The sequence below is a fragment of the Clytia hemisphaerica genome, unplaced genomic scaffold, assembly GCF_902728285.1.
Source record: "Clytia hemisphaerica strain Z4C2 unplaced genomic scaffold, Clytia hemisphaerica genome assembly, whole genome shotgun sequence".
NCBI classification, from domain to species: Eukaryota; Metazoa; Cnidaria; class Hydrozoa; order Leptothecata; family Clytiidae; genus Clytia; species Clytia hemisphaerica.
The window spans coordinates 1621658-1636569 of record NW_027103507.1 but is presented as its reverse complement, the minus strand read 5'-3'; the positions used below and the strand labels follow the sequence as shown (position 1 = coordinate 1636569).

Sequence of the window (14912 nt, the reverse complement as noted above, 5' to 3'; positions counted from 1 at the left end):
GTGCGTCATATAGGAACACGATTCATGGGCCACCCAGTGGCCCGTGCGTCCGGAAAGGGTTAAAGCATAAAAACCAAAGCAAAGAAAGTAGCGAAAGAGCAAAAGTTGTTGTAGTCTATTTTCTGCCATCTTTGTTTTGACAGTTAGAAACAAAGCAGTATGGTCCGATCAACAATACGCTTCTGAAACGGCCGACGTTGCCCGATCGACAAGGAGAATAGAGCGCCGTACGGATATTTACCACAGACGTTTCTCGAAAAACGACGTCTTCCGCCTCGAAAAAAGAACATCCTACTGTTTTTACCGCCGGAGCTTGATTTAAAAAGAGACTCATGTACAAACTCACGAAATTGACCAAAACCGGCGTTAGACTTGAAGGAGAAGAAGGAGAAAAATTACCGTTTTAACAAATATTTCCTATATAGATAGGAAATATTTAATAATAATACGGGATTTAGTTTGTATAAACGACTGGAAGAATCCGGTGTTCCAGCCTTATAGATACAGGGGCTAGCTACGCAGAAACTTGCGTAGCGAGAAAACAATTTATCAAGCAACAACAAACTCTCAAAACGAAATCAACTCAAATGAAAAACTTTCAATACACAAATCCACACATATTCTTTTTTCTCAAGAATTATTTTGAGCAGGAAAAAATTATAATTGCAATATTGACACTTTTCTTTTGTTTGGAGTTAGTGCACAAAGGTTTCTAGACGACTAAAATTGTTCCATTCATTACTTTTTGCTTTATTTCTACTATGTATAAATTAGTCGTCTAGCTTGCTAGACTAAGAGAAATCATGAAAGCTTCTCAAATTCATAACACACGCTGATAAAAATGGATTTCATTTACAAGGAAGCTTTTGGGGTATCTTCTACAAATATTATTTTGATGAAAAGCGGGAACATCATAGCAAAATATGTGCAAACGTACTGCATGAATACTTTGTCTGCTTCATTTTTCTTATAAAAACAGAACACTCAAGGGGACAGAGATGGATTTCTATTATCAACAGTTTACAATAGAAAAGATAAAGAAGCAACCCGCTAAGGAATTCTCGTCCTTCATCCAGCTCCGTTATAACATATCCCTGGTATAAGGTTCCTCTTTTAATGAATATTGATTTATAACTTATCATCAAACCTTGACTTTTTCTGTGTTTTTCGTGTCTATGCGACACGCAGTTAGAGATTTTTTTGTATTTGTAATGAATTTTTATAGCCTGTGTTTTCTTTCTCTCTTCATAGATCTAATCTGTTTATCTACTGTTTGTTTTCTAGGAAATGGATGAGAAACTTGTAACTATAGCATGTCATTATAATCTGCAGTGGAGAAAAAAAGGCTATTATAACTCAAATAACTTTTGATTGAATTTGAATCAAATAATGCTTGTCAGCTTGATGAACCTTTTCAAGAGAAGATATCGTAAAAAAGTGTGCTATAATTACCTTTTTCATAAAAGCCATTCCTTAATCTTCAAACATTATCACTGTGAAAAAATTACGAAAAAATATTAATTCAATTGAGATATTTATCACAATTCCATCCCTGATTCTCTTTTCAATGTACAATGAGCAAAAAACGGTCATTTTATTCAAATCCTATAAAAAGTTACAGTCTTTTTCATCTCCGCTGCAGATTACACTGAGACAGACTTTACATACTCACAGTAACCCCCCCCCCCGCCTGTTAATTTTTCGATTTTTTTCTAATCCCCGTACTTAATTATGAACCCCCGTAAAATATATACGTCAAGATTACGTCATTGTTGTTTTTAGTAACACTCAAGGGTCAAATTCCGGTGTTTTTCGGATGTTCCCGATGGGGTAAATGACGTTATCTTGAGTTACGCATTTCAAGAATAAAAATTTGAAGATTTTTCCAAACCACCCCACCCCCGTTCATTAGGCACCTTAGAGTAGCACAAAGAATTCTTGAAATCGGTAGGTATAGGCTGTCAGCTGATATGTTTTGCTACTTTATTGGTATTCTTAAGTTTCGTGCAGGTTAGAATCGACATAAATAAAGGACCAATAATTTTATTTTAGGTATTATTATACAGTAGATATATTTTATTCTTGTTTTTTTTCGAAATAATACATTTATACTTTGATATCAAAATATTCTTCTCAACGCTTTCTCATTAGACTACGTCCTCCTCTAACAGAGACAGAATTGTCATTCCCAAACTCTATTAAATGGTCTCCACAATACATTCGTTTTGTATTCCTTCTTCCACGATTCGTTGTCTCCAGCTTGGCCCAATTCTTCCGTTCGTGATTTCCCGCCATTTGAAAGATCTCTTGTACCTGTGCATCTTTTTCCATCTTGTCGCTCATGACAACGGGATTGGAAACTAGTTCGTAAACACTGTCTTCTTTCTCAAAAAATGAACCAAGTTTGTTTTCAATTTTCTCAAATGACGATGGAGCGTCGTTTTTCATCTTTCCTAAAAAGTCTAGAAAAGCAAAGTGTGTTATTTTCGAGAGTTTCTTGCCATTCCACTTGAAAATAAAATCTACCCTTCTCATCCTTTTCCTCACTCTATTTGAACTGATGACGTCCAACTTTGTATCTTGTATCCATAAGACACTTAAAAGCAATGCCATTTGAACACCTCCCTAGTCGGCTTGTTTAGAATTTTGAGGTTGACGTTTTTTTGCCCATCACATGATCAAAATCCGCGTTGGAGAGTGGTCAATTGAATTGGGGAAGTCGTTGCCGTGGAAGGTCAATGTGACGTCAATGATAGATATTCAAGTGACATTGCTTAAAAAGGACATGCTTTGCAACCCTTCAAGGTAGTTCAATTTTTATCGAATTGTGTAGAGCCCTTAGCCTATTCTAGACCCTCCCGACAACGAAAAGGATGAAACAATCTGAAAAACATGATGATTGATATTAAAAAACAATGGGCTATTGGGCCATTCCATTAAATTTCCATACAGGGGACGAACCTTTTCAAGTGCAAGTTTGACCATCCAAAAGCATGTCGAAAATTCATGAAGCACGGAACCAGAGCCAGAGTTGGCTGTCAAAAAGGTAGAAACTGTCTCTTTTTTCACCCAAAAATGTGCATTGATTCACTGAGGAAAGGAGAATGTTTCAATAAGATGTGTCAGCTAACACATGTAAAAGGAACAAAAAGAAATGCCGAAACCTACCCACAGAGAGAGAGAGAATATCAAAACAAATGGGATGTCAAAGAAAATCAGTACCAAAATGATTTTAAGGAACAACACTATCAGCATGACAACAGGGAGTATGGATCTCAAGAAACCCATCAAAGGAATAACCAGAATACAAACAAAGAAATGGATTTTTTAGCTATTTTTCAAAAATTCAAAAAAGACTTAATACTGGAGATCGATCAGAAAATATCCACACTGATGGACAAACAAGTGAGGAAGGAAATACCACTACAATACCAGTATCCTCAACGAATGATGTCCCCTCAGAACACCAACTGGGGAATAAACCCGTCAATGATCAACCCGTCTCGCTAAATTCATTTTCAATTCTAAACGTTCAAGGACTTAAACCACAAACAGTTCAATCAACAGTACCATATATCAAAGACAAGTTGATTGAGAATAACTTTTTATTTATGATTTTAACAGAAACTTGGCTCAAAGACCATAATGATGCTGAGTTACACATAGAAGGCTATGAAATATTTCGGTCCGACAGAAAAAGACCAAAGTCACGATTTGGAAGATGTACAGTAGTGGTGGTGTCGCTATATACATGAGAGAAGATATTTCATCACACTTCAAACAGACCGTTACACACTCAAATGGCGTTATCGAAGTCATCTGTCTGAGTTCGACTACATTGGATATCCAAATATGGGGAATATACCGACAGCCAGACGACTCATCAAACGGGAATCCATCTAAGAATGAACAATTCAAACCAGTTATAGAGTTAATTAAATCAGAACTAGACAAAACTGAAGGAAAAACACCAGACATCTTCATAGCAGGTGATTTTAACCTGCCACACGCAAATTGGGACAGCAAGTGCTCAAACCCTGGGGCATCTACAGAGGAACAAAGAATGACTAGTGAAATATTCACTCTTATGAATGACCATAATCTGATTCAACACATTAGAGGAGCCACACACAAAGCAGGAAATACACTGGATTTAATGCTCACAAATAACCCTCTACTAATACACAGCTATGAATCAGCCCCATCACCAGATTACATATCCCATCACTCAATGATCAATGTTAAAATTCACTTTGATTTACACTCAAGTTTCCAAAAGGAGGATCCCTTTGTTGTGCGTAATGTATTTGATGAGTACAATTTTCATTCAAAAACAATAAACTGGGTATCAATCAAGGAAAAAAATGAAGGATAAATTGTGGACAGACCTTCATGATCAACCGACAGCTGACCAATTGTCAACAATCACAGACTGGATCATAGACATAATTAAGGAATATGTAGCAAAACGAAAACCAAAACACTAAAAAATTTCAGAAGATACCACGCGAGCGAAAGATTTTATTCAGAAAAAGAAAAAAACATTTTTAGAAAATTTCCAAACCCAATGAAAAATGCAAAATCCAAACAAAAATTAATAGACATTGAAACTAAACTAAAGCTATCCTACGAATCAGAGAAGAAAAGCCAGGAAAGGAAGGCAACAGAATCAATAAAAAACAATCCAAAATTTTTTTATGCATATGCAAAAAAGCATAGTAAATCAAAATCCAAAGTTGGGACCACTGCGTGACAAAAATAATTCTTTGATATATGATGCTGACCGTATTGCTAATATACTCCAAGACCAATACACATCGGTTTTCAGTGTACCATCGGAAAATGACGTCACTCATCCAACAATATGTCCAAACGTGCTAAAAGACATAGACTTTGACGAAAAAGATTTCATTGAAGCAATCTCAAACATTGTCACCAAACTCTGCTCCAGGTCCTGATGGATTTCCTGCGATTTTGCTGAAAAATTGCAAAGAAGAACTTGCTAAGCCACTCGCAATATTCTGGAGGAACTGTCTGAACCATGGAGTAACAGAGGAGATTCACAAAAGAAATCATATCACACCAATATCAAAGGGTGGAGATCAAGGAGAGCCATCTAACTACAGGCCAGTATCACTTACGTCCCATCTCACCAAGGTGTTTGAAAAAATAGTTCGAAAGAAGATAGTCGAATTTATCAACAACAATGACTTGTTCAACCCAACACAGCATGGTTTCCGGGAAGGGCGATCATGCCTTAGTCAATTACTCAGCCACTATGACAGTATCCTATCAAAACTAGAAGAAGGATTGGATGTAGATGTTGTATATCTCGATTTTTCAAAAGCATTTGATAAAGTCGACCACAGGATACTGCTATCAAAACTGAAATCTATTGGAATAACAGACAAACTACTTAAATGGATTAAGTCATTTCTTCAAGACAGAAACCAAGTAGTATTTGTAGACGGTCACAAGTCGTACCAGGCAAAAATTCAATCAGGAGTACCTCAAGGATCGGTTCTTGGGCCATTATTCTTCATCATCATGATATCAGACATTGATGAAGGGACAACCAAAGCAGAACTTGCAAGTTTTGCTGATGACACACGAGTAAAGAAAGGAATCCAAAACATCATTGACCAGTTTCACCTACAAAACGACCTTAACAATGTTTATCAATGGTCGACCATAAACAAAATGATGTTAAATGGAAAAAAGTTCGAGCATCTCCATTATGGAAACGGACCAGCCACCAGTTATTTCACAGGTGAAGGAAAGATAATCCAAACCAAATCTTCAACAAGAGATCTTGGTGTTACCATGTCAGACGATGCGAAATTCAACCAACATATTCTAACCATTGTAGAAAAAGTACAGATACTCATTGGTTGGATTCTGAGAACATTCAGCTCAAGAGAACATGATGTCATGCTCACTCTTTGGAAGTCTTTAGTCATACCACACATCGACAACTGTTCTCAACTATGGTCACCCAATGAAGTTAATCTGATCCAGCAGATCGAAGATCTCCAAAAATCATTCACAAGGAGGATTAAAAACCTACACAACCAAAACTATTGGGAAAGACTACAAACATTAAAACTGTTTTCACTGCAGAGAAGGCGTGAAAGATATATTATCATATACACTTGGTGTATTATTGAGAAGCTTGTCCCAAATCCTGGGACAATCACGTTCTATGCCAATCCCAGACAAGGAAGAAAATGTCACATACCACTAGTGAAAAGGGGGCCCTGGCAAAAAGTCATATACTCAAGTTTTAAAGTCAAAGGACCAAGGCTTTTCAACTCGCTGCCAAAACGTCTGAGGGATCTCACTGGGTGCAAGAAATTGAAATTCAAAACTGAGCTGGATAAATATCTTTTAACAGTTCCCGACGAGCCACTCGTGACTGGCTACACTATGATGAGACGAGCTGAAACAAACAGCATCATCAATATGAAAATTTACATCGGTCCTCACAGGATGGATGCGAAAAGATATTACGAAACAAGCTCAAGGTAACTCAAGGTAAGTAAAAAAAATGTTTGAAAATGTTTGGATACCCCCTGGAAAGTGGCAAAATTTGCAAAAGGACCTATGGAAAATTTCTTTTCATACCTTAAAGTGATGGTTGACAAACGAAAATCAGTCTTTAACCCCCTGGAAAAATAAAAAACACTCTTTAGACCACCTGGAAATTCTGCTCGAATTAATTGGAAATCTTCGTCCACCCCCTGTATGGATATAAAAAAACAATGGCCCATTTCTACGAATAAAGAGAATAAAAAGCTCACCTTTTACGAATGAGCCTTTCGATACAAAATCTTCTCGAAAAACATCAATTGAACTTGCGGGACTCCATTCTGCTAGTGGACTTGGATACTGCACTGTCTTATTGTTCTGCTTTTTGATTCTCAAGAAATTTGATGGATCGGTGTTCACCTCCTCATAATGGTTTATCCCCAAGTCAGAAAAAGTACAATGGATTTCTTTTGTAGTAGGGATATGATGATCATCGGTTTCCCTTGATACAAGAGTAGTTGGAACATGGGTTTCCTTTGATACAAGAGTAGTAGGAATAGGGGTTTCCTTTGAGAGGAGACTAGTGGGAACATTGGTTTCCTTTGTGGTTGAAGAAAAAAGTTCTTGGTTTTCCTTTGAGACAGGAGAAGATATTTTTCGGATTTCCTTTGGAGTTGGAGTATTCAGAAAACCGGTGGTTTGTACTTTTTCTACAATATCGGGTTGGTTTTGGATTGTAAAGTTATTATAAATTGTGATTGGTCTTCGACCATCGACAATTTCATAAGGCTCATCATACACTTCGTCACTTTCTGACGATTCGCTTTTTCGTCTCCTTGAGAAAGCTTTGAAAGGAAATTTTGATTTTTTACTGTCCTTATTGTTTTTATTGTTTTGTTTGGGTTTTGTTGAGTTGTTTTTGTTGTCTTTCGATTTTCCACCTGTTCCAGTTACTTGTTCTTGGCCGTCACTCGGTTTGGTATTTAGAATAAGTTGTTTTTGGTTTATGTTGTTTTTAACGTTTGTTTTTTCTTCAGTATTACTATCTTTGTGGATGTTTTTAGAAAAACCTGTGATCTGTTTATCTTGGTTCACACTATCCCTTTTTTGGTATGGACTTTCCCTTTTTTGGTATATATGTTCCCTTTTTTGGTATATATCTTCCCTTTTTTGGTATATATCTTCCCTTTTTTGGTATATATCCTCTCTTGTTTGATAGAGGCTTTCCTTATTAGCTTTTGTAGATAAATCACTTTTGTGTAGATTTTCAATGTACTGAACGATATCTAATTGGCGGGGTGGTAATTTGTAAGCTGCTTTAGGTTGATGTTTCTGACCAGATTGTACATTTTCCTCTGTGATTTCATTATAAATCACTTCAGGCGTTTGACCTGAATGCTTAACGGATTGTTTTTGATTTGATTTCTCTGAGTAGCCTCTCGTAGACAAATTATTCATGCGGTGGGCTTCATTAGTCACATGTTTTGTATTGTTTTGTGCCTGTCGATACAAATTCTCCTGAATGACTTCTGATCTTTGATGTTTATCTGGGTGTGTATTTCTTTGGGTATGTGTAGTATTGATGTCGTAGTTTTTGTCAGTATAATTGTCATTCGGCTCTCGGTAATCTTGCCGTGAGGTTTCCGACGATTTAACTTGTTTTGAGTTTTCTGTGTACACCCTTGTATTGTTCATTGGGTAATTTTCATTGTACTGTTGTCTACTGTCGATTGGCTCTTCTGGATAATGGTGATGATTCATTTGGTGTCTATTGTCTGCTTTTGGTGAAAAATGCTTTTCATTGTGGTCATGTTGTTTTTTATTTGATTCAAATTCATGTTGACTATAGATCGATTCTTGAGGTTGTCGAGGCGGATCATACTCGGCTACCGTAGTTGCGCGTTGTTCAACTATTCTTGGTTCGGGGTTGATATTTCCATCGTGTGTTGGAGGCTTTATTGAATTTCGATGTTGCTTATGGTAAGGATTTGGTGCAAATGTTTCTTCGTGTACTTGAGGTTTTATAGAGGCTTGGCGTTGTCTGTGTTTAGGTTCATCTAGTGTTTCTTCGTGTGCTGAGGGCCTTATGCTTCTCCTTTTATCCATTATAATTCGCTCTGGTTCAAAAGTTTCTTCTTGAGCAGGAGGCCTTGCCGACTTTCGGTGTGGCGTTTGTACAGCTTCTTGTTCAAAAGTTTCCTCGTGTGTCGGAGGTCTTATTGACTTCCGGTGTGGCTCTTGTTTAGCGTTTGACACCAAGGTTTCTTCGTGTGCCGGAGGTCTTATTGATCTTCGCTGTGGTGTCTGTCTGACCTCTGGCTCAAAGGTTTCGTCATGTGTAGGAGGCCTTGTTGGTTTCCGGTTCGGCGTCTGTCTAGCAGCGTCCGGTTCAAAGGCTTCTTCGTGTGCCGGAGGTCTTATTAATCTTCGCTGTGGTGTTTGTCTGCCCTCGGGCTCAAAGGTTTCGTCATGTGTAGGAGGTCTTATTGATCTTCGGTGTGATGTCTGCCTGACCTCGGGTTCAAAGGATTCGGCATGTATAGAAGGCCTTATTGATTTTCGGTTTGGCGTCAGTCTATCAGTGTCCAGTTCAAAGGTTTCTTCGTGTGTAGGAGGTCTTATTGATCTTCGGTGTGATGTCTGTCTGGCCTCTGGCTCAAAGGATTCGTCATGTACCGGAGGCCTTATTGAGTTTCGGGTTGGCGTCTGTCTAGCAGTGTCCAGTTCAAAGGTTTCTTCGTGTGTAGGAGGTCTTATTGATCTTCGCTGTGGTGTCTGTCTGGCCTCGGGTTCAAAGGATTCGGCATGTATAGAAGGCCTTATTGATTTTCGGTTTGGCGTCAGTCTATCAGTGTCCGGTTCAAAGGTTTCTACGTGTGTAGGAGGTCTTATTGATCTTCGATGTGATGTCTGTCTGGCCTCTGGCTCAAAGGATTCGTCATGTACCGGAGGCCTTATTGAGTTTCGGGTTGGCGTCTGTCTAGCAGTGTCCGGTTCAAAGGTTTCTTCGTGTGTATGAGGTCTTATTGATCTTCGGTTTGGCGTCAGTCTATCAGTGTCCGGTTCAAAGGTTTCTACGTGTGTAGGAGGTCTTATTGATCTTCGATGTGATGTCTGTCTGGCCTCTGGCTCAAAGGATTCGTCATGTACCGGAGGCCTTATTGAGTTTCGGGTTGGCGTCTGTCTATCAGTGTCCGGTTCAAAGGTTTCTTCGTGTGCCAAAGGTCTTATTGATCTTCGCTGTGGTGTCTGTCTGGCCTCTGGCTCAAAGGTTTCGTCATGTGTAGGAGGCCTTATTGATTTTCGGGTTGGCGTCAGTCTAGCAGTGTCCTGTTCAAAGGTTTCTTCGTGTGCCAAAGGTCTTATTGATCTTCGCTGTGGTGTCTGTCTGGCCTCTGGCTCAAAGGTTTCGTCATGTGTAGGAGGCCTTATTGATTTTCGGGTTGGCGTCTGTCTAGCAGCGTCCTGTTCAAAGGTTTCTTCGTGTGCCAAAGGTCTTATTGATCTTCGCTGTGGTGTCTGTCTGGCCTCGGGTTCAAAGATTTCTTCGTTTAACGCAGGCATTATTGATTTTCGGGTTTGTCTAGCGTCTAGTTCAAAGGTTTCATCGTGTACTACAGGCCTTATTGATTTTCTGGTGGAGCTTTTTATAGGCTCATCTTGTCTGTTTGTGTTAATTGATTTACGCTTTGAGTTGAGATCAGGTTCTAGAGCCATCATTTCTTTTGATTTACTTGATATATGTGATTCAGGTGTGAAAAGTTGATCACGTGCCGGTGGTTTAATACTTGTACGTTGTGCGATTGGTTTAGGATCAACTGAGAAGATTTCTTTACGAGCTGCTGACTGGTTTCGCTTAGGTTTGATCGTTGATTTACGTTGAAATGCAGCTTCTTGAAAGGTTGTTGTCTAAAAAAATGATACATCAAGATTATTATATGTTAAAAGAATAGATCTTATTATCGAAGTTTTTGATTTTTCTAAAAAAGTGATGCATTGTGGGATTGTTTTGGGGGTATTACAATAGAAATTTCTTAGGAATTCCTCGAGGGAATTCTATTGTAATACCCCTGAAACAATTCCACAATGCATCGCTGTTTTAGAAAAATCAAAAACTCCGATAAGATCTATTTGAAGCAAAGATGCCAAGTTAAGGTACTGATCATCATTGAGAAGTTGAAAACACGGGATTGATGGTTTCTAGTGTGGCTATAGACCTAAAACACTTCTATTTCTACCATTCTAAGGTCCATCGTGGAACTAGAAACTGTAATCGCATCTTTTTAGCAGTAAATACTCGATTATATATCAATTCATTATGTTATTTTTTCTCTCATAACTTTCAACATGCGATCTCATAAGGGTCAAACACAATTAAAAGATTTGTAAAACTCCTTCATAGTCAAATTTCGTTACGAGGAAAAACAATTAAATTATTTTTTGGTATATTACTTACCTCTTCGACCGAATCTACATTTACTATATTTACCACATGTTCACTAGAGAAAGTTGCTGAATCTAAAACTCGAATAGCTGGTACATTCGCTTGGTGACTTGCACACAGACAGTGACTTTGGCAATGCGTCTTTATACCTGACGGATTCGCTCGCTGCAACATAGCAACAGACCGAGATGTTGGGTCAATGACTCCATGTCTTCGTCTACCTGATTCTGATATATAAGATCCTTCTAATTTTTCAAATTCTATTTGTGACGAATCATCGGCATTACAACTCTTCAAAATAGCACCGTTCTCAGACTCGATCAACGGCCTGAATACGTCACTGTAAAGTGTCCGAAATGTGGGCCGTTGAAAGGGCCGTTGTTTGGTGGCAATTTCGATGATGGTTTTGATAGACTCTGGCCAGCATGTTGACATGGGTAGTGTGATAGGGTGTTTGACTTGCGCTAAACATACAATTTCAGTACGTTCCAACCACGACCATGGGCGACGTAGGCCGTACATTTCCCAAACTAAACATCCAAAGCTAGAAAAGATTGACAAGAATATGTATTAAATATCCTTTTGAATAATGTCGTGCCAAGAACCACTTGTACCGCTTTTCAATTTTACTGATGAGCGTGAGCCATATCAGAACAATGAAATAACGGACTAAAGGACTGGGTGCGATATGACCATTCAGTTTAAAGCACGAAGCGCTAGAGTAGAATCCCTTACCTTTCTCAGGCAAGAAAAAGTGAAACCACTTATTTTCCATTCAGAACGCGACTAGAACGCGCTGGCTGCAATCATGACGACGGATTGTATCTAGTGGTTCTTTTGTTTTTGAGGACTGCATTTTTTGAAATCTTGCGATAGATTTTACTTTCAGTCCGGAATTTGTGTAAAAACCACGCGCAGGCGTTCTGGATGGGAAATAAGTGGCTTCATTTCCCATCCATGAGTCTCGAGTCTAGCCCTTCGGGCTCGGAAGTTAATGGATATGACATGCTTACTAATAGCCCATCAGTAACGTAAATCCATGATATTCGTGAAGTTACCTTTTATACGAAAACACCGAAAATTGACAAGCACGGATGCACAAGGCTAGTCTACACCCCTTTTTAAAGCAAAAGTATTTGAGCTAAGACAAAACATATGTTTAGATTTCTATTGCTCATAGCAAGCTTACCTATACACATCAGAAGCAGAGCTTGGTAGAGAGTCATCATATAAATGTAGTTCAGGTGCCATGTACGGAAAATGATACTTCTCTGATGCCGATGACATCGCTCTCTTTGGATTCTCACCATCTAAGAGCGCATGCTCGAAATTCCCTAGCTTAGCTACCCAGCCTCTCGTGAAATACACGCTAGACGAGTTAATGAAATTATGAATAATGCTTTTAGTTGTTAAGTAAACTAAAGCTTTTAAGATTCCATCTGTAGCCATTTTTACCAGTTTTGTTTGTAATGATTTCTTCTTATCGTATAACACGTGATATAAATTGCCGTAGCTCATTGGTTCAGTGATTAAGATATTGAATTTTCGCTCAGAACTGATGGATATAAAGTGTGACATGATGATATGTGGATGGACCAAAGATCTAAAAGAGAAATAAAATCAATGATGCGTGCACAAATCACATATCACTGTTACTAAATTTTGATTCTGTACTTTTATGGTATAAATTTTCGCGGGGATTAAATTAAATCGGATTTCGCGGGTTTGGATGTCATCCGCGAAATTGCGTAAGTCCCAATGGAAATTTGGAAAGGTCTTATCAGCCAAATTATTTTCAGCAAGATGCAAAAATGTCAAATTGCTATTTTTGAAATTTCAAAGACACAAAATCATGAAAATATTGTCTCCCGATAATGCCATCCGCGAAATCTTAAAATTTCGCGAATGAGCTCAACCGCAAAATTTAATCCCAAGAAAATTTATGTCATTAAAGTATTTAAAGACAGATATTTTTTGTCTTTTGTCATTTTTCAACTACAGATGACGCTCTCTTATTCGACGTTCTATTAATTATTCGATCTAGTATCGATAGTCACCGTCAACGAGAAGCTTTTATAAACGACGCTCTACTATTCAATACACTCCCTTATTCGATAAAAATTCAACCCCTTTGAAAATCGAATTAGCGAGCGCCAACTGTATGAATCTTTGTTTCTGAGAAGTGAAAAAAGTGTACATTGGCGTCAAACAATGACTTATCTAGCTCCCTGTATATCATCGTAGCTCCTTTATGTATAGTGCGTTTTTGCAGTAGGGATGGTAAGTTTTTGATCTATCTAGATAAGGACGACTGACTGAGGTCAGCATCTTATGCGCTGTTCTAAATCGTTTCAGACACCCCCGTCCTCAAAAAATACATAAGAGTCAACTACTCTTAGGTTTTAAATAAACGGGCCTCCCCGATTGTTAATTTTTCAAAATTTTTCTAACTCCCCCCCCCCAGACCTTATTAGGATCCCACTGCTCTAAAAAGCCTGATTTTAGCCAATATTTACCTTATTTTTGGGTTTTGAAACAGCTCTTAGAGAAGGTCCTACCTGAGCATACGATATTCTTTTTCTAAAAAATCATCATCCTCTTTTTTGGACACACGATTGTTGTTATAGCTTGGACGTAGTTGTATTTTGGCAAGGTATTTTGTGTTGTAAACTATGCAGTCTTTCAGTGAGAAAATATGGAAGACGTCCACAGATCGAGCGGATTTTGATGGGTCGGCTTTGATATCGGAGGTTTGTATTGGTGTCGTGTCCTTGAATGCGATGTTTCTTAACCGGGTGATCCTTGACAGTGGTGTCAACCCTTTCTAAATGATTAGAAGAAAAAAATATGGTTTTAAAAGACATTGTATCCATAAGGAGAAATAATGAATATTTTTGAAAAGCTTAAGATGCAGTTTTAAAAATTCTCCAATAAAAAGTAAACCAACCCCATTTGTTCTGAGCGCTAATACCCTACTTTCACAATGCTAACATACATTTTAAACAATGGAATAGGAAGTTAATGTTAAATCATTTATACTTACTAGCTCCTTAAGTCTCCACAGTGCGCCCCATCTCAACAAATCTTTGACACATTCATTGTGACCATGATCTGAAGCTGCCATCAAAGCTGTCAACCCTCCATCGTTTTGCCTGAACAAAAAATAACAAATACATAAAAGAAGAACAAGACAATGACAAACGAGGCTAGTATCAATCATTCTCAATCACAAAACCCGTCTTTAGTTTCCACGTAAAAAAGTATATACAGCCAAGCTTTCCATCCGTTGTCTAGGAGGGAGCCATTTGCGAGATGGTGACTCAGACTAAGATCGAGCCCCAAGAAAACATGGTCTGTAAACAGACTATCTAATCCCTCCAGAGCGTAATTTCCGCGTTTTTGGTTGTTTATTACCAAGAAAATTAGTCCCATAAAAAGATTTTATACCTACCTTACGGGAAAACAAGTTCTGTTAAGATAAATTCTCAAATACTTACAGGTTTGGATCAGCACCAGTTTTGAGTAACATTTTAAGAATACTTTCATTGCCATGTTTAGCAGCGAAGAATAACGGTCGTTCGTTCCTGTGGTTACCGGCGTCTACATGCACACCACCGTTCAAGCAACCACGAACCCTAGATTCCTTTCCGAGGGCAATAAAATAAAGGATTTCCATGGACATTTTGGAAGTTGGTAGTTGGAATTATACACACTACTCACCGGTTGATATTTTCTGTGATTTCATTGCCGTGGATCTTTTGTTCGTTGTTTTCGATGAAGTTGTGTTATTTGACGTCAATTTTTTGATTTTTTTTCTGACGTTTATTTTAGCACACTCTGAACACTAAAGGTGCATTAAAGAAATAATATATTTGAGAAATTAAATCTGGAAGGAAAGGGTATCAAAATTTTTGATCTGCAAAGTTAGGAAAAACGGTTG

General features: G+C 38.1%; 1 protein-coding gene across 1 annotated transcript; it reads right to left on the bottom strand.

The window, feature by feature from the left end:
* Positions 1 to 1738: 1738 nt before the first annotated feature.
* On the bottom strand, positions 1739 to 14760 carry LOC136798943 (probable serine/threonine-protein kinase kinX). The gene is made up of 7 exons (XM_067055620.1): positions 14470 to 14760; positions 14016 to 14124; positions 13531 to 13796; positions 12162 to 12575; positions 10985 to 11516; positions 6801 to 10437; positions 1739 to 2462 (listed from the first exon to the last, which is right to left on the bottom strand). The coding sequence occupies exons 1-7, from the start codon at positions 14652 to 14654 to the stop codon at positions 2134 to 2136; spliced, it is 5472 nt and encodes a 1823-aa protein (XP_066911721.1). The 5' UTR covers positions 14655 to 14760; the 3' UTR covers positions 1739 to 2133.
* Positions 14761 to 14912: the final 152 nt, after the last annotated feature.